Source organism: Peromyscus eremicus, chromosome 1, assembly GCF_949786415.1.
Source record: "Peromyscus eremicus chromosome 1, PerEre_H2_v1, whole genome shotgun sequence".
Lineage (NCBI taxonomy): Eukaryota > Metazoa > Chordata > Mammalia > Rodentia > Cricetidae > Peromyscus > Peromyscus eremicus.
The window spans coordinates 15,013,053-15,032,481 of record NC_081416.1 but is presented as its reverse complement, the minus strand read 5'-3'; the positions used below and the strand labels follow the sequence as shown (position 1 = coordinate 15,032,481).

The following is a 19,429-nucleotide window of genomic DNA, read 5'->3' as shown; positions in this document are numbered from 1 at the left end:
GGGTTTTAGATTGCAGTCCTGTAGTGCAGAGGCAGAGTCATACACAGCATAATGGCAGGTGTACTGGGCGCGGGGGCAGTGGTTAAAGGTGTGTCTGTGTAAGCCTTGTATTCCTTTAGGACAAACAGAGAGACGAAAAGTAAAATCCAAGATCCAGAGATTAACTCCATCCAGGACATCAAGGAAGGGCAGCTGCTGAGGGGCTATGTGAAATCTGTCCTGTCCGACGGTGTGCTTGTAAGGTGAGTGACATCCAGAGGCCACTTCCCTGGGCTGCCCTCTCAGCCTGGAGCGTGTTGCCTCCTCCCCAGTCAGTGTTGATAAGAATGCAGAGGAGAACTTGTATATTATCAGTTTGTAAAATTACAAGTTTAAATACTTATTTTACTGTATGTATATTGTGTGTATGTATGTGAAACGTGTGTTCCTGGTGCTCTGGTGTGCGCAGAGCCCAGAAGAGGGCACCAGATCGGTGGAACTGGAGTTACAGAGGGCTGGAGCCACTGTAGGGGTGCTGGGAGCCACCCATGGGGCCATCTCTTCAGTCTCAAAATTTTTAAATACTTTTTGTTTTCTTCTTCAAGTTCTGGATTTCCTCTGATTTTAGTGTTTGATCATGATTCTTTGTTGTGTTGTTGTTTTTATTTATTTATCTATTTGTTTGTTTATTTATGTTGGAGCACAAGGTCTTGCTATGTAGCTCTGGCTGTCCTGTATATAGGACACTCTATAGACCAGGCTGGCCTCGAACTCACAGAGATTCACCTGCCTCCGCCTCCTGAGTGCTGTAAGATTAAAGGCGTGCACCACCACCGCCTGGCTACGTGATTCTTACTATGATCACATCATGTTCCTAAGCACCAACACTGTACATTCCTGTTCCCTGTCTCCTCTCTCCTCTGTCTGTTTAGCAGTTTGTGATTTAGACATTATGGTGCTGTAATGGATAAAAGAACCTGGGGAACTGGCTGTGGTGGCGTATGGCTTTAATCACAGTGCTCTGGCAGCAGAGGCAGGAGGATCTCTGAGTTCAGGGTTAGCCTGGCCTACAGAGCGAGTTCCAGGCCAGCTAAGGCTACATAGCTCAGTGATGGGGCCCTTGCCTAGCTTACCTGGGATGGATTTTCAGTACCTCAAACAAAATCTGCATTCATAGCTTCATTATACATGAGAATTTTTTCCAGTTTCCAGAACCAGCTTTATCCTCCCGGATGCCATGAACCAATCTCATACATCCTGTCCCGGTGGAGACACTGGGTGTAGTTGGGATTGTGTTGGTAGTTATACCCACAGAACTCGTGTCTGTCTCCTTTCAGCCTTGGGCCTTCAGTTGTGGGTTTGGCCCGGTACTCACATGTGTCTCCGTGTAGCCCACCCAAGAAAGACCTTTGTGACCGTTACCTCCCCAAGGGAAAGCTGATCACTGCCAAGATCCTACGGTAGGTGTCTTCTCTCCCTGCTGCCTCTGCCCCTCCTTGTTTGGTGTGAACTTGACCCCTTTCTCTGGGAGCCCTGGGAGGAGATTTTTGAGGTAAATTCAGAACGTAAAGGCATGGGTAGTGATGCATGTAGTACTCAAATGAGTGAAAAACCTTTGACCTCAGCTCCAGCCTTAGCCCTGGAGTAGAAGCGGCCTCTGTTGTTGGTGATGAAGCAGGTCCATCCTAGATGCTCCCTGACTTTTTCCACTGAGCAGATGAAATGTGTAAACTGTCCCTGAGAATGCTGGGCATTCCAAGGCAGGTGGGGCAGGGCCAGCCCTGACTGATAAAGAAGGCCTGCCTGCTGCTGAGGCAAGGTCTGGACAGCCTGTGGTGCCCGTTACCTCCTGTCCTCACTTCCTGCCCTTATTCTCTTCCTGCATTAGCGTGAACCTCGAGAGGAGTCGGGTAGAGCTGTCACTCCTTCCCAGCGACACTGGGAAGCCGGACGTGTTTTCTGCCTCCCCAGAGCCACCTCTTCTGAACCGAGAGGAGAGGAACCTAAAAGGAGAAGAGAAAAAGAGCCAGAAAAGGAAAGAGAAGAACCAGAAGGGGCAGGAGGAGGCGGAGTTGTCCAGCCAGGAGAAGAAAGAGCCCCAGAAGTCACAGAGGAGCAGGCAGGGCAAGCGGGAGCGCCAGGAGCCTGCAAGTGAGCAGGTGAGTACTCGGGAGGATCACGCCTCGCCTCACCCAGCCTTCTCTCAGAGTGAGAACACATGAGGGCGAGGAGAAACTTCTATTCCTGCTCTCACCATTTCAGGAAAGAGTGAACAAGAGGCCGAAGAAGTCTGGGGCACCAGAAGAGGACGACAGTGGTGTGGAGGTCTATTACCGGGAGGGAGAGGACGAGACGGAGCAGCCGGGGGTGCTGCCCACGGTAAGGGTCACTACCCAAGGGAGGGAGAGGCTTTTCGGGGAGGAGCTCCTTGCCTTCTTCCTGAAGAGCTGTGCTGTACAGCCCCGTCCTCGTTACCTCATCATCTGTAAGACAGTGGGCGACGGGTAGACCTCAGCCAGTCTAGCTCCTTGACTGGGTCTGCTAACACTAATAACATGTTTATCAAGAACCGAGGGAAGAAGTGGGCAGATGAAGAGAAGGCATGTAGGAGCCCACGCTCCTCACAAGTGCTGCTTGAGTAGAGAGGCTGTGAAGTCTCAGCCATGGGGCAGGGCTGCTTCGCTCTGTCAACCCGTGCTGCCGTCAGGATCTCTGTTCCAGATCTGCTACTGTGAGCGCGCGCGTGCGTGCGTGCGTGCGTGCGTGCGTGTTTACATTTTATAAACTCATTGTCTGAGTAACTGACTTAGAAAGAACATTTTTAAGTCACTGTTGTCCCCTCAGGAGACCGAGGCTGAGGGGCGCCTTTGGTGTGGCAGTAGGCAGGGGACAGGGACCAGTCCCTCAGTGTTCTGTGATCCTGCAGGGACAGCAGACAAAGCCCGTGGAGGTGCCCCGGCTGCAGCTCTCTTCAGGCTTCGTTTGGGACGTGGGGCTCGATTCTCTGACTCCAGCTTTGCCCCTCCGAGGAGAGAGCTCAGACAGCGAGGAGGAGGAGGAGCCGCGCCAAGCCAAGGTGCTGTATCTCCACAGCTTAGCTTCTCTGCAGAGACCCCTCTCACAGAGACCCCTCTGTCCCAGCTCCTAGGCCCTTTTCTGGCGTAGGTTTCTTCCTGGTAGGGTTCTTGGACTGTCCTGTGAACCCATGGCTTCTGCCTCAGGTCTCCCCTGGGCTTGAAGGAACAGCTGACTCCCTGTTCTTCCTTCCATGCAGAAGAAGAAGGGCAAGAAGGAAAGGGAGCTGGAGAAGCAGAAGGCGGAGAAGGAGCTGTCACGCCTTGAGGAGGCCCTTATGGACCCCGGGCGGCAGCCTGAGTCTGCGGATGACTTTGACCGGCTGGTGTTGAGCTCCCCCAACAGCTCTATCCTGTGGCTGCAGTACATGGCTTTCCACCTGCAGGCCACAGAGATTGAGAAGGCCCGAGCTGTAGCCGAGAGGGCCCTGAAGACCATCTCCTTCAGGTCTGGGCTCAGGCTCTTCCCTTTGTTGTGGCTTACAGAGTTTGCCGCCATGGCTCATTCTTCCTGGCTGGGGCCGGCAGCAGCCCGTGGTCTTTCAGGCTCATCTTGTAAGTGTAGCCATCCGAAACAGATCACTCATTTATATTTTATGGTCCTCTTCGATGAAATCACTATGGCAACTTGTACTAGTCTCTGTGTGCTAGCAAGGTTCCTAGTTAAAACCTGCAGAGCAGGGAGAACTCACACACACTTGGGTGTAAACCTATTCTTGGCAGAGCGGAGGTAGCTCTCCGAAGCCTGCTGTAGAAGTGACAGTTTTATGCTTTGCTCCCTTCAGTGGGGGAGAGAATCAGACTCAAGATTCTGTTCCAGTTTGCAGTCTGGAGGCTTCCTTCCTAGGAATGGAGGGAGAGATCAGGGGAGGCCCAGACTTGGCGGCAGTAAGAGATCAGGGAGTACAGGTCCCCTTACAGTGAGCTGCAGTAGAGATGGTCTGAGTGTCTGCCTTACAGGGGGGACTTGAGGACAGACATGGTTGTTGCCTGGGAGAGATGGTTCTTGGGCGTCCAATGCTGAGTTGATGGAACTCATGTTCTACCCACTCCACCTCCAGAGAGGAACAGGAAAAGCTGAATGTGTGGGTGGCACTGCTGAACCTAGAAAACATGTACGGCTCTCCGGAGTCCCTGACTAAGGTCTTCGAGCGGGCTCTGCAGTACAGTGAGCCTCTCAAGGTTTTCCTGCATCTGGCTGACATCTACACCAAGTCAGAGAAGTTCAAGGTAGGCTGCTAGGCTCCTGACCAGGCCCAGGTCAGCAGTGTGTGAGCACTCCACCCCTAGGTTCCCTGTGTGGTCCCATTCCAGCCTCCTAGGCCCCTCCCTTCCCTCTGCTTACCCTTGCCATTCTCACCCCTGTCTTCTGTCCAGACCTTCGTCCCTGGAGGGGTTACTAGGGAGGCTCCTCCCTCCCACCTCCTCACCTTCCTCATTGCCCCTCTGAAGTGCCACACTGTGTCTTTCCCATAGGAAGCTGGTGAGCTGTACAACCGGATGCTGAAGCGTTTCCGGCAGGAGAAGGCTGTCTGGATCAAATATGGTGCTTTTGTTTTGGGGAGGAGTCAGGCTGGGGCCAGTCACCGCGTGCTGCAGCGAGCCCTGGAGTGTCTACCCACCAAGGAGCGTGAGTGCTCTTCCCCGGTTCCCGAACACACACAGGCCTGATACCTGGAAGTGGCAGTTGGTATCCTATAAAGGATGGAGTCGCTCCTGACTTAGGGAAGCTAATGATGTGCTCATGGATGGTGATGTGTGCATGTCAGATGCTGGATCCCAAAGGATGAAGGAGCAAAACCAATTGGCACTGATTCTGTTGTCCATGGGCCTAAGATGAGGGGTGCACCTGCAAGGCTTGGGTGTATATTTGACTTCAAACCCACAGTATCCTTTTGGGGGTTTGTCTCTCTTACCATCCTAGATCTTGGCCCTAGAGCAGTGAATTGGACTAACCCTAACCCTGTAGCATAGTGCGATGTGGTGAGGGGTCTCTGGAATTGTCTTTCCTCTAACCTGTCCTTTCTCCACAGATGTGGATGTGCTTGCCAAGTTTGCCCAGCTAGAGTTCCAGCTGGGGGATGCAGAGCGGGCTAAAGCCATTTTTGAAAACACACTGAGCACCTACCCAAAACGCACAGATGTCTGGTCAGTCTACATCGACATGACCATCAAGCATGGCAGCCAGAAGGAAGTCAGGTGAGGGGACAACAGGCTGACTCCTGGTGGGGTCGGGTAGGAGAGAGCTTTGGCCTTATTAACGTTTAGCTGACTTGATACCGAAAAACAGCTTTGGCATGGTTCCCTGGTCCACTTGATTTCTCCTTTCCAGTCTTTGTGTGTCTGAACCCTCTGCTGGGGGGTGGCCTGGGAACTAGGAGACTTGGGGTCCCACGTGATTCACATTGTGCCCGCCTCTCATCAATGGAACCTTCATGGCAGGTTCTCACTTTTGTCCCCCGTAATCCCTGCAGGGCAAGGACGGTGGAGGTGGGTAGTTAGGGCAGGGTCCAGAAGGAACAGGTACCTGATTCCTACCCTTCTGGGGGTTGAAGTTTGGCTTTGTCATTGTGTGTCCCCATCCCAGCAGCTCTGTCCTTCACTGTGTAACTTCAGGCAGGTTAAATCTTTGGTCTCTGACAGGAGTTCATACTGATGGTAAGAAATGGGGTCTTGGATGTTAGAGGGACTTGGTGCCTGAGAGCAAGTTGGGGAGCGCTAGCTAGGAGTCATGTGTAGGAACCCTGAGGGAATTGCTTCCCTGTTCCTCCTCCTAGGGACATCTTTGAACGAGTTATTCATCTGAGCCTGGCCCCTAAGAGGATGAAGTTCTTCTTCAAGCGCTACCTGGACTACGAGAAGCAGCACGGCACTGAGAAGGACGTGCAGGCTGTCAAGGCGAAGGCCCTGGAGTACGTGGAGGCCAAGAGCTCAGGGCTGGAGGACTAGGAGCCCCTGGCTCCGCTGGACACTGTAGCAGCAGGCACTGGACATTTAGGAAGCGGCTGCCTGAGGACATTAGTGCTGCTTTTTCTGCAGCGTGCCTGGGACAATCCTGTCAGAATAAAGAATTTTGAGAGGCTTTCTCCTTTTTTAAAAAAAATAAAAATAAAAATAAAAATAAATTTTTTTTTTTTTTTTTGAGACAGGATCCTCACTCTCTGGTCCTGGCTGGCCTGGAATCTGCTATGTAGACCTGGCCAGCCTTGAACTCAGAAATCTACTGCCTCTGCCTCCCAAGTGCTGAGATTAAAGGCGTGTACTATCACTTCTTGCTTTAAAAAAAAATGTGTATCTATATTTTTAAAATTTAGGGTGCCACAGATTGAGCTGAGGCCTTACACTTGCTGAGCAAGTGTTCTTCCACTAACCCCCAGCCCTTGAGGTTTAATGCTTTGTTTATGTAACACATTACGTGTCCTTCTCCTTTCCTGAGGCGGCTCCTGTTTCAGGCAGCAATCTCTTGGGCTTCCAGGAAAAAACAAACATTCCTTTCAGGAGAGTTTGCTGCCGTCTAAGAACAGAAAGGCAAAGCCAGTGTTCATGGTCAGGGTCCCACTTTGTCCCTTGGCAAGCTCTCAGTCCATACCCACAGGGTCGGGGAAGACATTGTCTCGGGTCAGCCCGTACCATCTGCCCTGTTGTGGAGGCTGGGAGACTAACAAGAGGGCAGAGGAAGAATCCAGAAACATGGGAAACTGAAGCTGCTAAGGAAAGCCGAAAGTATTGATTAAACTGCCTGGTCTCCGCCCTCTCCCAAGGCCCGGTGACCCCTCAGGTCTGCCACAGCCCAGCCGTCGGTGCTGGCACAGACCCTACTACTGGTTGTTGGCATCTTTTTTTTTTTTTTCCTTCAGCCTAAGGGAATTAAAAGCTTTTGCTGACAGCCTAAATTGTTCTCTGAGTTTTCTGTGGGAAATGGCTGGGTCGTATGCCAGGAAGCAGGACAGGGACACAGCAGGGCAGGAGGTTTTGAGTGTGGAGCTAGTTGATGCAGGGCTGAGAGGGAGGAATTGCTGAAGCCCACGGTTCTTGGAGTTTATTTAGTACAAGTCCTGCCCATGGTAGGAGCTTCTGGTATGATCTTTTCAACTTACCTGCCCCTGCAAAAGGCCAGGCTGCCTCTGACCGGATTAAGTCAGGTAACTGGATCAGATGGTCAGGAGACTCAGCCCTGTGGTGGACGTTTCACTCGCCTTAGACAGCTGCCACTTTTGTGGTCCGCTGTAGTCCTGTCCCATCACCTCCCACAATGGGCTGTATGCCCTTGTCAAGTGCACAGACACCAGTTAGCCTTTTAGAGTAAGAAAAGCTTTATCAAAAAGTTTAAATATATAAAATTAGGCCAGAGGTATACAGTGGAGGCAGCTTCCCAGCTGTACGCTGAGGAGCTGGACATCCCTATGCAATTAGACACAAGTTAACTGCACAAAGTGGACTATACAACAGCGAGTCCCCCAGTGGGCTCTACTGGCACCAGGCCCACCAAAGATCGCCCACGTCATAGTTATGGGCCAGCTCTGGGAAAGTCTATAGCTGTGACTTGTGCCTTAGTGGCCACGGGAGATGATTTCAGCAGGTCTGAGAAGTCAAAGCCTCACCCCCAGTCTCTGGACCATGTGGTCCACAAGATCCTTGCAAACTACTGGTTGTTTTATGTCCCCTTGGTCTATGCCCAAGACACTAGTTAACAGGAAAATCTGATGCTGAGGTGAGCATGCCACGCGGGTTTGGTTGAGACTTTAGTGCCGAAGAGCAAAGCAGCAGGCCCTAGGCGGTGAGCAGGGCCATCTCCACGTTGTCCGGAGCTGTGCCATTACCCGTCAGGCCCTGGGCCCACTTGTGTAAGCGACTATAGAGTGGGAGGCCCTGGTTCTCACGGTACAAATAGACCCCAGTGATAGCGTTCCACTGTGGTCGTGGCTGTGTGCCTTCCACTGGGAACTTGGCAACCAGCTCTTCATCATCCTTGTTGAGGGCCACAAAGCCAAAGAAACGGCGCACGTTGTTGGCGGCCAGCACCCTTGAGTGTACCTCCACTGTGCGCTGGAACAGCTGGTCCTCGTTGGTGCGGTACTGTGCCCAGTAGGCCTCCTGGCGGTAGCTGAGCGGCGAGCAGTAGTGCTTGAGGCATTTGGTCAGGAACACCAGGATGGCCACCACGCCGATGAGCAACCATCCAAAGAGCTGTCCAGAGAACAGGCAGGGCTCAGGGAGGGGCTGAGAGCTGCCTGGACCCTGCCTATGGAGAGGGGTACAGGGGGGGTATGGGGGGGGAACACGTGGAAAAGGAACTGATCCTGCTCTGCGGCAAGCAGGACTTCCTCTTTTCTATTCTTACTTACTCCCTTTAACCCACACACTCTCCCGTGCTTAGGCTGTACCTTCTGCCTTTTTTATTCTTTAATCCCAAAGGTGCATTATCACCACGCTCCACCAAAACCCAGCTCAGGAGCTAGGAGTGGAGCTCAGTGACAGAGCACATGTTAAGCATGTGAGGCTCCCATCCACAAAAAAAAAAAAAAAAAAAAAAAAAAAACAGTTCAAACTGTGGGTCAGCTCAGATAACATCTCTGAAGACTTCAGAGGCTTCAATCTCACACAACATCAGTATCTGCCTGGCCTCAGATCGCCTGTGTGCTTACTTCATGCTAGGAAGATGTAAGTCTGCCGAGGGCAAGGACCTGTGGATCAGTGACCAGAATTTCTGTATTTACCATCTCCCATCTCTGATGCTGACTTCAGCTCCGTTTCTCTGCTTCCTCCCTGCCCCCAGCCCAGGACAGGGTCTTAAGTACTCAGTGTAGCTGAGGATGGTCTTGAGTTTCTGACGCTCTTGCCTCCACCTCCTGGGTGCTGAGGTCACAGGCATGTACCACACCTAGTTTATGTGGTGCTCGGGATCAAACCCAGGACCTGACGTGTGCTAGGCATGCGTTCTACTGAGCTACGTCTCAGCCCCACCTCTTCCCCTTATGCTGCTGCTGTTTAAAGAATTATTTTAGGTTTTGTGTGCTGGGGTGTGTGTGTACATGTGTCAGGGGATATGTACATGTGTCGGGGATATGTACATGTGTCGGGGGGTATATACATGTGTCGGGGGATATGTACATGTGTCGGGGGATATGTACATGTGTCGGGGGGTATATACATGTGTCGGGGGATATGTACATGTGTCAGGGATATGTACATGTGTCTGGGGGTATGTACATGTGTCAGGGATATGTACATGTGTCAGGGGATATATACATGTGTCAGGGGATATGTACATGTGTCAGGGATATGTACATGTGTTGGGGGATATATACATGTGTCAGGGGATATGTACATGTGTCAGGGATATGTACATGTGTCGGGGAATATGTACATGTGTCAGGGATATGTACATGTGTTGGGGGATATATACATGTGTCAGGGGATATGTACATGTGTCAGGGATATGTACATGTGTCAGGGGATATATACATGTGTCAGGGAATATGTACATGTGTCAGGGATATGTACATGTGTTGGGGGATATATACATGTGTCAGGGGATATGTACATGTGTCAGGGATATGTACATGTGTTGGGGGATATGTACATGTGTTGGGGGGTATTTTTTGTGAATGCAGAGTCCAGAGAGGGCATCATATTCCCTGGAGCTGGAGTTACAGGTAGCTGTGAGCTGCCTGACATGGGTGCTGGAAGTGAACTCGGGTCCTCTGGAAGAGCAATACTCTCAGTCTTTACCCGGCCATTTCTCCAGCCCTCCTCCTTTTCATGGAGACAATGGTCCAAACTGGCCCTTAAATTACTATGTAGCTAAAAATGACCCTGAACTCCAGACGCTCCTATGTTTATCTCCCCAGTAGTGGATTACAGCAAGATCCAGCACAGGCAGCCAGTTCAGGCTTTTTTCCTCCTCCTCCCTCCCTCCCTCTCCCCTTCCCTCCCTCCCTTCTTTCTTTCTTTCTTTCTTCTCTCTCTCTCTCTCTCTCTCTCTCTCTCTCTCTCTCTCTCTCTCTCTCTCTCTCTTAATGCATATGAGTGTTTTGCCTGCACATAAGTCTATACACTATACACTATGGGTGTGCCTAATGCCCTCAGAGGCCATTGAATCCCCCGGAACTGGAATTACAGATGGTTGTGAGCTACAATGTGGTTGCTGGGAATTGAACCCAGGTCCTCTGGAAGAGCAGCCAGTGCTCTTAATTGCTAAGCCATCTCTCTAGCCCCTGACCATTCTTTTGACCCCTTTTCCCTCAACCAACCTCCAAGCAGGATGCAGGGAAGGCTGTAGCTAGGTCCAAGCAGCAGTCACCTGCCTCTTCCTGACCTGCCCCAAGTGTGAGACTGACTCGGCTGAGACAGGAATGTGGTTATCCCTGGAGTCAACCAGGTTCCACTATCAGCTCGAAGGCCACAGCAGATAGTTCTGAGGTGGCCTGCAGGGGTCAATGCCCAGTCAAGCTAGAGTAAAGATAATCTCAGCAGGTAGACTGGGAATGGTCCTGTGGTGTTATGGGATATGGGATGCTTTCTCTGGGCTTCCAGGTGGTGTCCCCTTATGCTTAAAACTGTCTCTAAGGGCTGGAAGCGGAGTTAGTGGCAGAGCACATGCTTGGCACTCATGTGAACTTGGATTCGATCCCAAGCACCTAAAGGCAAATCAGAGACACACGTACCTGTGATGAACTGACCCTGTCCCATGGAACACTGAGCCACGGTTAACCTGCCCTGAGGCCTGACATGGTCATCTAGCGCTTCCCTGGAGACTCGCTCATTTTCACACTGGACCATGCTATTGTGTACCGGCCCACCAGCTCCCACCTCGGGAGGGAAGGGAGAAGGCTGCCCTTCACACAGCCCCTTACCTGGGACTCATACTTGAGCCTACGGCTGACCTCTTCCCGGAAGCCTGACAGGTTGGCAGGGCCCTCTCCACAAGGGAACCTGGCTAGGATCTCCGTGGCATGAGCTGAGGGGAAGCCTTCATCCCCAGCCGTGAGCGAGGACGGGTCCACAAACTCACTGAGGGCACAGACGTAGGCCTCCCCTCGGAGCAGGGAGATGACAGACCAGGTGACGGGAGCCACAGCTGCACGGCCCAGGATGGAGCTCAGGAGGAGGAAGTTGGGGGCCGCCGAGCAGTTCTTGGCCCTCCGATACTGGCACTCAGCAACTAGGTTCCAAGTGTGGTTGTTGAGGATGACTCCAATCAGGAAGAGCGCCAGCGCGGGCACGCCAATGGCCGTCAGCCCGTACAGGTAGTTCCGGGCAGGTGAGCAGGGACAGTGGAAGGCCACCACAGAGAACAGCTCCTGACTGCCCACCGTGCCCAGGGCCACCAAGCCATTGAAAATCATCACATCCTTGCTCTTGAAGAAGAGAGACAGGAAGCGGAAGTTCTCCGCGATCAAGGCCGCCATGGTGAGGAGGCAGAAGAGGACGGTGGAATGGGTGGCTTCTGGTGAGACTAGGAAGGAGCGCAGGCGGGAGGACTTCGGACGGCAGAGCAAGACTATGCCATTTTATCGCCTACAGTGGCTGAGCTGGTGCTTCCTGTGAAACACAGATGAGTGATAAATGTGAACACAGGCTGAGGGTGCTGCTGTGGTCAAGCAGGTGAGACAGGAGGGAGCTGAGGGCCTCCACGGAAATGGTGGTAGCCATGGTTGCTTAAGTTCCTGCTAGGTGCCAGATGCTCTCAAATGATGTTGCCTGTCCTCATGAGTCTGCACAGTATCCATGGCAACCCCCTGGCATCCTTGTGCACCTCAAGCACAGAAAGTGATGAGGCTTCCTGAGGATGAGCCAGCCCTTGGCCAGGGCCACATGTAAATAAATGGCAGGGCCTCCAAGTTCAAGATCAGGTCTGCCTGCTTCGACTGTTATAAGGTCTCTTTTGCCACTACCCTCGTCCCATCAGGATCAAGAATGACATTAGGTGATACAGGATGATTTCTCTCTGGAATTCCAGGAGGTACAAAGATGCTAAGGATTTGGGACAATTTGGAGGGTGTGATATGGGTATCAAAGCTTCGGGGGCTGTCCTAGTGGACAAAGGACAGACTGGATCAGGCTCTGGTGGGGAGTCAGGGCCTCTGGATCAGGGCAATTTTGACAAGAGATTCAACTGTGAAAAGGATAAGTCATTCTGGTCCCTGACCCCTTCTGGGAATGTTAGGGGACAATAAATGATGCCTGATAGTAGTTCAGCATCCAAAACTCTTACCCTGTTATGTCTACCGGTTGAGGATGATTCTCCTGATAGCAAAGGTCAGAAAATGAAGACTTGAGGAGGACAGGGTATCTTGCCGGAGGCCAGGCAAATCTGGAGGAGCCAGGCAAGGCTTTGACCATGACTTGAGAATACTTAGGAAGTGGACAAAATAAGTCTGAGCTAAGATAGTCCCCATGTTCACAACCTCCTTCAGACCTTGCTCCCCTCAAACTTCCCCTATCCAGCATCCTGCAGAAGCTCTGCTCCAAGAAGCCTAGGCTGGAGACCTTCAGCAGCCGCCAGCCACAGCAGCCTCAGTGGGGTTCAGGGGTACCTGTCAGCCTTCCCCTGAATCAGCGACTGCAGCAGAGATGGCACCCTGCCAGAAATGGCCTTGGCCTCAGGCTCCTTGGAAGTTTAGCCCTAATTCTTTTCCCAGGCTCCACCCACACACCCAGAGAGACAGGCAGGGTGTGGCCCCATGTCCATCCCCATCAGGGGAATGAAAAAAACAAAACTTCCCAGGCCAAAAGAAGCCTGCAAGTGGAGAGAGGGGTGAGCTGTGAAGAGAGCTAGGGAGGCCTGGGCCAGCTCTCTCTGTCTTATATTCACATCCCTTTTCCTGTTGCAGCCTCTGCCAAGGATGCCAGATGGGCACAGGCAAGGCCATGTGGCCGTGTGGGCTCCAGGAGGAGGGAATGTCTGACCCCCCAGCTCAGTGCCCAGAGGTCCTGAATAATCCCACAACGAAGGGACTTGGTCCTGTTGCTGGAGATAAACAGGCTAGAGGCAACCCCATCCCTCCCTTCCTCCTTTCCTGACACCCAATTAGCTCCGGTTAGTGGCCCTAGGCTCTTAAATCCACCCAATGTTAACGTACAGGATGCCTGATCACGTAGGTAATGAGCAGAGGCTGGACCAGGCCATCTTCTGAGGTTATTATGCCAGGGGCCTCTTCCCAAGGACAGGAGACCGGCAGCTAGGGGAGGGAGTGGGAGCAACACTTCTATGGCCTGAGTGAGGGACTTATACCAGGGGTTCCCTCTCCAGACAGTCCCTGGAGGCTGCCTGGGACCAACCTGCCAGCTCCTTGATACCTGCACACCCCAGGAAGGGGCCCCTCCTTACCTGGGGCTGCCTGCAGGCACCCGTGGCCTTGGCTTCCTGGGCTGGCCTCTCAGTAACAGCAGCGTGGGCACCGCAGACCCTGGACAGACTCAGGGCTGCAGGGCAAAGCGGCCTCACAGCGGGGGTTCACTGGCGGCTCCGCTTTTGCGTTTGAAAGCAACAGGGCTTTGGGCCCGGTTACAAACAAACTTAACTCCAGGCGTCTATAGATGAAGTGCAGGCATCTGCAGACAAATTCAACTCCAGAAAAAGAGAGAAAGAAACAGCGGCGTGGAACTTTCTCGCCAGCGAATGGAAAAACAGCCTCCCGGCGCCAGGCAGAGGAGGGCGGGCTGCTGAGGGCGGGCGGGAGGCAGAAACAGAGGAAGTAGAGGAGCGGTCTCGGCTGGCTGCTGTGTCCTGTCCCAGCCCGCCTCTGCCTCTGGGCCCGCTGTGGCTGGCCCTGCTGGCCCTGCCTCGACTCTACCCTGTGCACCCCTCAGGGGCCATCTGGGAAGGTCTAGGCAGGAGCCAGGCGGGCCCATCCAGGAGATCTTGCCCAGGCTTGCCCTCCAGGCCAGTTTAAAGAACAGCCCCCATGCTTGACACCCACCTGGCAGAAGCTTGTGGGAGTCAGGGAAGAGGTAGGTATTCAGGATTGCTGGTGATGTTGCAGAATACAAAAGGACAAGACCCCGATCCCCTCTGCCCGTCTCTCTCTGAGAGTCCTGCCTTTGTCTCCCAGCCATCCCCAGGAGAGGCTCTCCACCAGAGTTCAGCTAACTCCCAGGCCCTGTCTCCATTCTCCTCTGTACGGCTGATACTGAATCAGGGAATCTGGGGATCTTCTGGGCTCCTAGGGCAGAGGCTGGGCAGAGGTAAAAATTAAAGGGAAGCAGGTTTCTAAGATGCCCTGCCTGTCCCTAGAGGGGTCATGAGCTCCTATCTCTGGGAGCTCACAAGCAAGGACTGAAGAGTCATGAGTCAGATACACTGACGGGTAGACTGTCGAGATGAACCCAGTGTCTCCTAGGATTGGGAGCGCTAACCCCAGGGCCATCAGCTCTCCAGGGCTGTGACAGTGAAACTCACACTGAGTGGCAAGCTGAAGCCCCCGAGTCTGGCTTGTCTGTGTGGCAGGAATGAATGGAGAGGACTCGGCATTTCTTTATCTTTGCCTTTCCACATGCTCTTTACAGATTGAGGGACTTGCCTTAGCTCCTACCACTCTGGTGTTGGACCCCCAGGTCTCACCAAAGCTTTCCCTCACACTGGCTTCCCCAACCACTTTCTAGCATCCTGTCCCTAGTGGAAGGCCCCCCTCCACACACACATCTGGTCCCTTCATTCAGGGCTGGAGTCAAGTTCCAATGCCTCTTCTCTGCCACCCTGGCACCGGGTTCCACCTGAGAGTGGACAGATGGTAGATGAGGGAAGATGAGAATATGAAGGTCCAAGTGAGCTCTGGATGGGCAGGGCTGAGGACAGAAAGATGGGACTGGGACACAAGAAGCCCGCCTGCACCTGTTTCCTCTGCTTGGACAAGATTCCTGTCCCTTGGTTGGGGTCAGCGGAGCAGAAGGCAAGCAGCCCAGGGCTCGGAGATGAACAAACACTAACCACACAGGCCCAGGTGTCTACTGTGAGCCGTGTGAGTTTACGCACGGTGAACCCGTGCAGTAGATGGCCTTCTCCCTGTTGCCCAACGAAGAAACGGGACCCAGAAAATGAAGCACTTGGCCCAGGGACGCACTTTGCAAATGGTAGAACCAGCATCTAACCCAGTTTTACCCCACTCTAGTCTTTACTCTCCCCCTCTGGCAACACCTTCATCTTCACCACACCTCAGGGCAAGCGCCGCAGGGAGCCTTTGAGAAAATAAGAGTTAATCAGCTTCCATTTCTAGCTCTCAAGCCCCACGGATGGTCTGCTTCCCTAAGGTGGTGTGTGAGAATATTAGTTTTGTACTTGGTGTGAGGTAAACATGGAGTCTGTCTCAAAAGTTGCCCAGTGGCCTCCGTGACGCACACCTTGGCCTCTGAAACCCATTCCATCTTACCCAAGAAACTGGTAAAGATGATGAGAGGCCTGGTTGCCCTGGGATCCTTGAGCAACCAGAGGAAACGTTGGGGTGTGGGCTTTGGAAGCCTAAGTGGAGCCAGCGAGGCAGGGGATGGGAGGAACAGCATCACAGTGAGGCTGGGGAAGGGACTCGGGTACCAGTCCTGCTCCCACAGCCAGATCTGAACACTCGTAACACTGCAACGGCAGAAGACGAGGCACAGGATGACTCTGCTCCCAGGCCACCCAGGGCAGCATCACAGCTAAAGAGGTAAGGTCCTTCAGCTCCAAATTTCCTTTTTCACACTAGCAGGTAAATGCCTGGACTTGTGGCTGTGCCTCAGAATCGTTTTTCTGTCTACGCTGAGAGGCAAAGGGCTGTGGGTTCCGATCTCTTCTCCGGCCTCTACAGCCAGCTACAGCTCACACTTTGCTGAAGTAGGTGGCCACTTCCCTGCGTGGAGGTCGGGGCTCACTGCCAGCCCAGCCATTGCTCATCAGTGGTGCCTCCTGGCCCAGCCGCAGCGGCGGTTTGCATTTGTGCCAGCTCGTGAGTAGCCTGTTCATGGTGCCTTGGTCAGTGATACCACGCAGCTTCTCCCTCTCTTCCTCTGTCCTGTCAGAGGGACTCTGAGCAGCCTCCACGGTGGTGGCTGCGGCTGTGACTGTGGCTGTGGCCAGCACTCCATGGGTGTGACCCAGTTCCAGGTCATGGTTCATGGCTTCAAAGAACTGCTGGATACATACCTTAGCAAAGGCCTTGGCGTGCTCCGTGCATGTCTCATCAAAGAGCTTACGCTCAATGTCAATGTAGTGGGACCAGTACTTGCTCTTGAGAAAGGCAGCTTGCGTGAAGCAGGGCCGCACAGAGCGCACCACGAATGCCAATAATGTTGTCAGCAGCACAAAGGACCAGCCCAGCGCCTGTGGGGAGAGGAGGATGTCAGCAGACCTACCTGCCCAGACCCCCAAAGGACTTATTAAGGCCTCCACAGAGAAGAGCAGCCATGGACCAAGTGACACCACCTGTTGGCCTCTATCTCTCCATGTGTAAAATGGTCACATTCTGGGAGCGTAGACCATGCTGCTTTGGCAGGGCACTCAGTGGACAGCAGTTAACTCCGCACCCCAGAGTGAGGCCTCCTGGGTAGGAATCCTGTCTCCACTTGATCTTTCTGTGTCTCAGTTTCTCTGCCTACAAGATGGGGCTCCTGGCCATAGCACGTACCTCACAGGGCTTTTCTGAGAACCAAGTGATGTAAGACCGCTCGCATATCGCGCTCTCTGTTAGACATCGTCATGACACCACTCAGCGGCCATGTCTCTTCCTTCAGAAGGCCTTTCCTCACCTCCCTGGGCCTAGTGGCTCTCCTCCTCCAAGTTCTGGGCTTTTCCTCTGGCTTCTGGAAGTGACACCATCTCTAAGTGAGCACTCCCTCCACTGGGCTGAGCTGGACTCTCAAGGAATTCCAGAGACACCCTGGACAGTCCTCGACCTCCACTGAAAAGCGTGGGACACATGCTCTGACCGTAGATCACCACAGGACAGGGCACAGAGCAGGACACCCCTCCCTGCCTGTACGTGGGTCAGACCCCCATCTGCACAGAGAAGAGTTGGGAAAAGTCAAGGAAGTGGGGGTGGGTGGGAAAGTCCAGAACATTTTACTCAGTCAGGGGGCTGCCTCCCATGTTGCTCACTAAGCCGTTGTGGTTACAGAGGGCTTGCGTTTTCTCATGTTCCAAGTGAAGCTGGAAATCGGATTATTTTCTCTTTGACAACTTCTAAAGTCAATTCTAAAGTAACTTCAGAATGCAGTCTCTGCAAGTCGTGGGGACTTGTCTACAAGTCAGGCTACCCGTGGCCTCTGGGGGGACCTTCCAAGCTTGCACAGTGTGACAGTTTAAAGGTCAAGGGAAGTGGCAGCCGCTCCAGGGCCTGAGGCCTAGGGTGATGGGACAGGGATCCACAGACAAGGAGGTAAAAAGCTTGGCTTAAACATTCACAGTTAGAGACTCTTGAGGCCGTCTGGGTGGTGACAGGGAAAAAGTCCCCCTTCCCCAGGGGCGGGGGAGCCAGGGGCCTGCACTGGCCAGAGCAGAGTGTGCCTGCTTCTCTAGCTCCACAGGAGCAGACACTGCCTCCTGCAGTCTCCCTCATCACACAGTTCATGAACCCAGGACCAGAAGCCCAGACGGTCCTTTAAGTCTGATCCCAACCATCCATCTCCCTCACCCATGTTCTCCTGTTCAAGATACCCAGACCCTCAGCTTCCCCTCCGGGAGCAGGGAGACACAGCTGGGGGCATTTGCCAGGGAAATGTACCCAAATGGCTTAGCCTCCCTCCGGCCTCACTACTGCCTGGGCCTGGGAAAGGAAATGAATGCAAATTCTCTCAGCCTCTCAGCTCTGAGCTCAGGACAGGGGAGGTGGAAAACACGCTCTCCAGGTAACCCTGTCTGAGAGAAGACATGGGCTCTGCCTTGAGTCTCAGCTAGGAATACTTCCGTCTACCCACAGCCATCTGAGGGAAAGCCCCACTTTGAGAAGGGACTGTCCCAGAGAGACCCTGGCCTGTGAGGAGACCCAGCCCCCTCACCTGAGAGATGCAGCGCAAATACCGCACGGCCACCTCTCGGGCCAGCAGCCAGTTCCCATCATAGATCTCAGGGCAGGGCACACGGGCCAGCAGGCGGGCCAGCTCTGCAGCAGGCAGGCCGGGCACCAGGCTGCCATTGCCTAGCGTGGCCACCGGCACGGCTGTGCAGAAGGCACAGAGGAAGCACTTGCCATCCAGCAGTGTGACAGCCACCCAGACGACAGGTGCAATGAGAGCCCGCTGAGCCATGGAGCAGAACATGTAGCGTAGCACGGCTGGGTCCTTGGCCCGGCGGCCCGCGGGGCGCTTCCACTCCTCGGCTAGCATGGATATGTTGTTGTTCATGACCAGGCCAAGCAGGAAGAGCACCAGGGGAGGCGTCAGCAGTATGCCCATGCTGTAGGCCACATTGTAGCCCGGCAAGCAGGGGCAGTTGAAGTCAAAGGCAGAATACATCTGGGCACTGGCCAGCGCCATGATGCCACAGATGCCGTTCATGAAGGACTCTTGGTTGGACTGCAAAAACTGGAAGATCATCCGAAACTTGTCCATCGTGTCCTGGGAGGGTCCTCAGCCTCTTCCCCTCTCACTGTGGCTTCCCGGACAGCTCCAGTAAGCCTCCCTGACCACTGGGCATCCACCTCATGACTGGGATCCCGGCCGGGCTAGCGGAGATCAGGGCAATTGGTGAGGTCACTCTGACTCCGAGGAGCCTTCCCCACAGGTGCTGGCAGAGAGGTCGCAGCTTGACCAATCCTGTGGGTACAGCCAGGATTGTGTCCCTCCCTCCCGCTCCCCTCCCCTTCTCTCCAGCTGCCTGCAGCCTAGAGAGCCTCAAAGCCGCACCCGATGAGGACCAGTTTTCTTTGCGTGTGGGAGGGAGGAGGAGACTGGACTTTGAGGGGCTACTGGACTCTGGGCAAGTGTGTCATCTCTGTGCTCCTCTCCTGAGTTCTCTCCACAATGTCAGGACCCCAGCAGGCTCTTCCATCAGTTGAGACAATGATAATAGATGACATGGAAATAATGGTGGCGATAGAGGCTGTGGCAGGTAGTGGGCGTTGGATATTACTCACAGTGGGATGGCAGGTGAGTGTGGCATACAGTAAAACTGCCTGGGCTTGGAGGATTTTCTTTTCTTTACTTTCTGTTTTTGAGACAAGGTCCCCAACTCATTATGTAGCTGAGGAAGATCCAGACTTTGCAGTCCTCTTGTCTGTACCTCCTGGATTCTGAGATTACAGGCTTGTGCCATCACAGCTGGTGTTGGCTTTGGGGTTGGATTGAACAGGTTGCCTAAATTAGGGTTTTGGCCTGTTTCCTGTGGGTGTGTCTGTGTTTGTGAGTTGTGAGTGGCAAACCCTTTCCAGGCTCCTTCTACTTCTGCTCCCCTAGACCCACAGGTG

At 53.5% G+C, this 19,429-nt stretch overlaps 3 protein-coding genes across 3 annotated transcripts in view; 1 reads left to right on the top strand and 2 right to left on the bottom strand.

Annotated features, from left to right (window-relative positions):
* Positions 1 to 6,275, top strand: part of Pdcd11 (programmed cell death 11) — a 45,499-nt gene extending 39,224 nt beyond the window's left edge. Inside the window, exons 27-36 of the mRNA XM_059256854.1 lie at positions 120 to 242; positions 1,317 to 1,439; positions 1,868 to 2,138; positions 2,242 to 2,358; positions 2,906 to 3,055; positions 3,254 to 3,501; positions 4,115 to 4,283; positions 4,530 to 4,683; positions 5,087 to 5,252; positions 5,831 to 6,275. Of these exons, the coding sequence (XP_059112837.1) occupies positions 120 to 242; positions 1,317 to 1,439; positions 1,868 to 2,138; positions 2,242 to 2,358; positions 2,906 to 3,055; positions 3,254 to 3,501; positions 4,115 to 4,283; positions 4,530 to 4,683; positions 5,087 to 5,252; positions 5,831 to 6,002 (1,693 nt within the window). The 3' untranslated portion in view covers positions 6,003 to 6,275. The remainder of the gene's footprint in view (positions 1 to 119; positions 243 to 1,316; positions 1,440 to 1,867; positions 2,139 to 2,241; positions 2,359 to 2,905; positions 3,056 to 3,253; positions 3,502 to 4,114; positions 4,284 to 4,529; positions 4,684 to 5,086; positions 5,253 to 5,830) is intronic.
* A 1,125-nt stretch (positions 6,276 to 7,400) lies between these two features.
* Calhm2 (calcium homeostasis modulator family member 2) lies at positions 7,401 to 13,713 on the bottom strand. Its single transcript, XM_059246151.1, has 3 exons — positions 13,387 to 13,713; positions 10,910 to 11,597; positions 7,401 to 8,240 (listed from the first exon to the last, which is right to left on the bottom strand). Exons 2-3 carry the CDS (start codon positions 11,462 to 11,464, stop codon positions 7,824 to 7,826), a joined length of 972 nt encoding a protein of 323 aa, XP_059102134.1. The 5' UTR covers positions 11,465 to 11,597; positions 13,387 to 13,713; the 3' UTR covers positions 7,401 to 7,823.
* A 2,136-nt stretch (positions 13,714 to 15,849) lies between these two features.
* Calhm1 (calcium homeostasis modulator 1) lies at positions 15,850 to 18,575 on the bottom strand. The gene is made up of 2 exons (XM_059246141.1): positions 18,024 to 18,575; positions 15,850 to 16,350 (listed from the first exon to the last, which is right to left on the bottom strand). The coding sequence occupies exons 1-2, from the start codon at positions 18,573 to 18,575 to the stop codon at positions 15,850 to 15,852; spliced, it is 1,053 nt and encodes a 350-aa protein (XP_059102124.1).
* Positions 18,576 to 19,429: the final 854 nt, after the last annotated feature.

What these genes read in the sequence shown, in the direction of transcription:
- Calhm2 (XM_059246151.1), bottom strand. Translation starts at nt 11,464, where the DNA reads ATGGCGGCCTTGATCGCGGAGAACTTCCGCTTCCTGTCTCTCTTCTTC. An exon ending in GGCTCAAGTATGAGTCCCAG is followed by an intron (nt 8,241 to 10,909) that starts GTAAGGGGCTGT and finishes TTCTCTGGACAG; the next exon opens with CTCTTTGGATGGTTGCTCAT.
- Calhm1 (XM_059246141.1), bottom strand. Translation starts at nt 18,575, where the DNA reads ATGGACAAGTTTCGGATGATCTTCCAGTTTTTGCAGTCCAACCAAGAG. An exon ending in ATTTGCGCTGCATCTCTCAG is followed by an intron (nt 16,351 to 18,023) that starts GTGAGGGGGCTG and finishes CTCTCCCCACAG; the next exon opens with GCGCTGGGCTGGTCCTTTGT.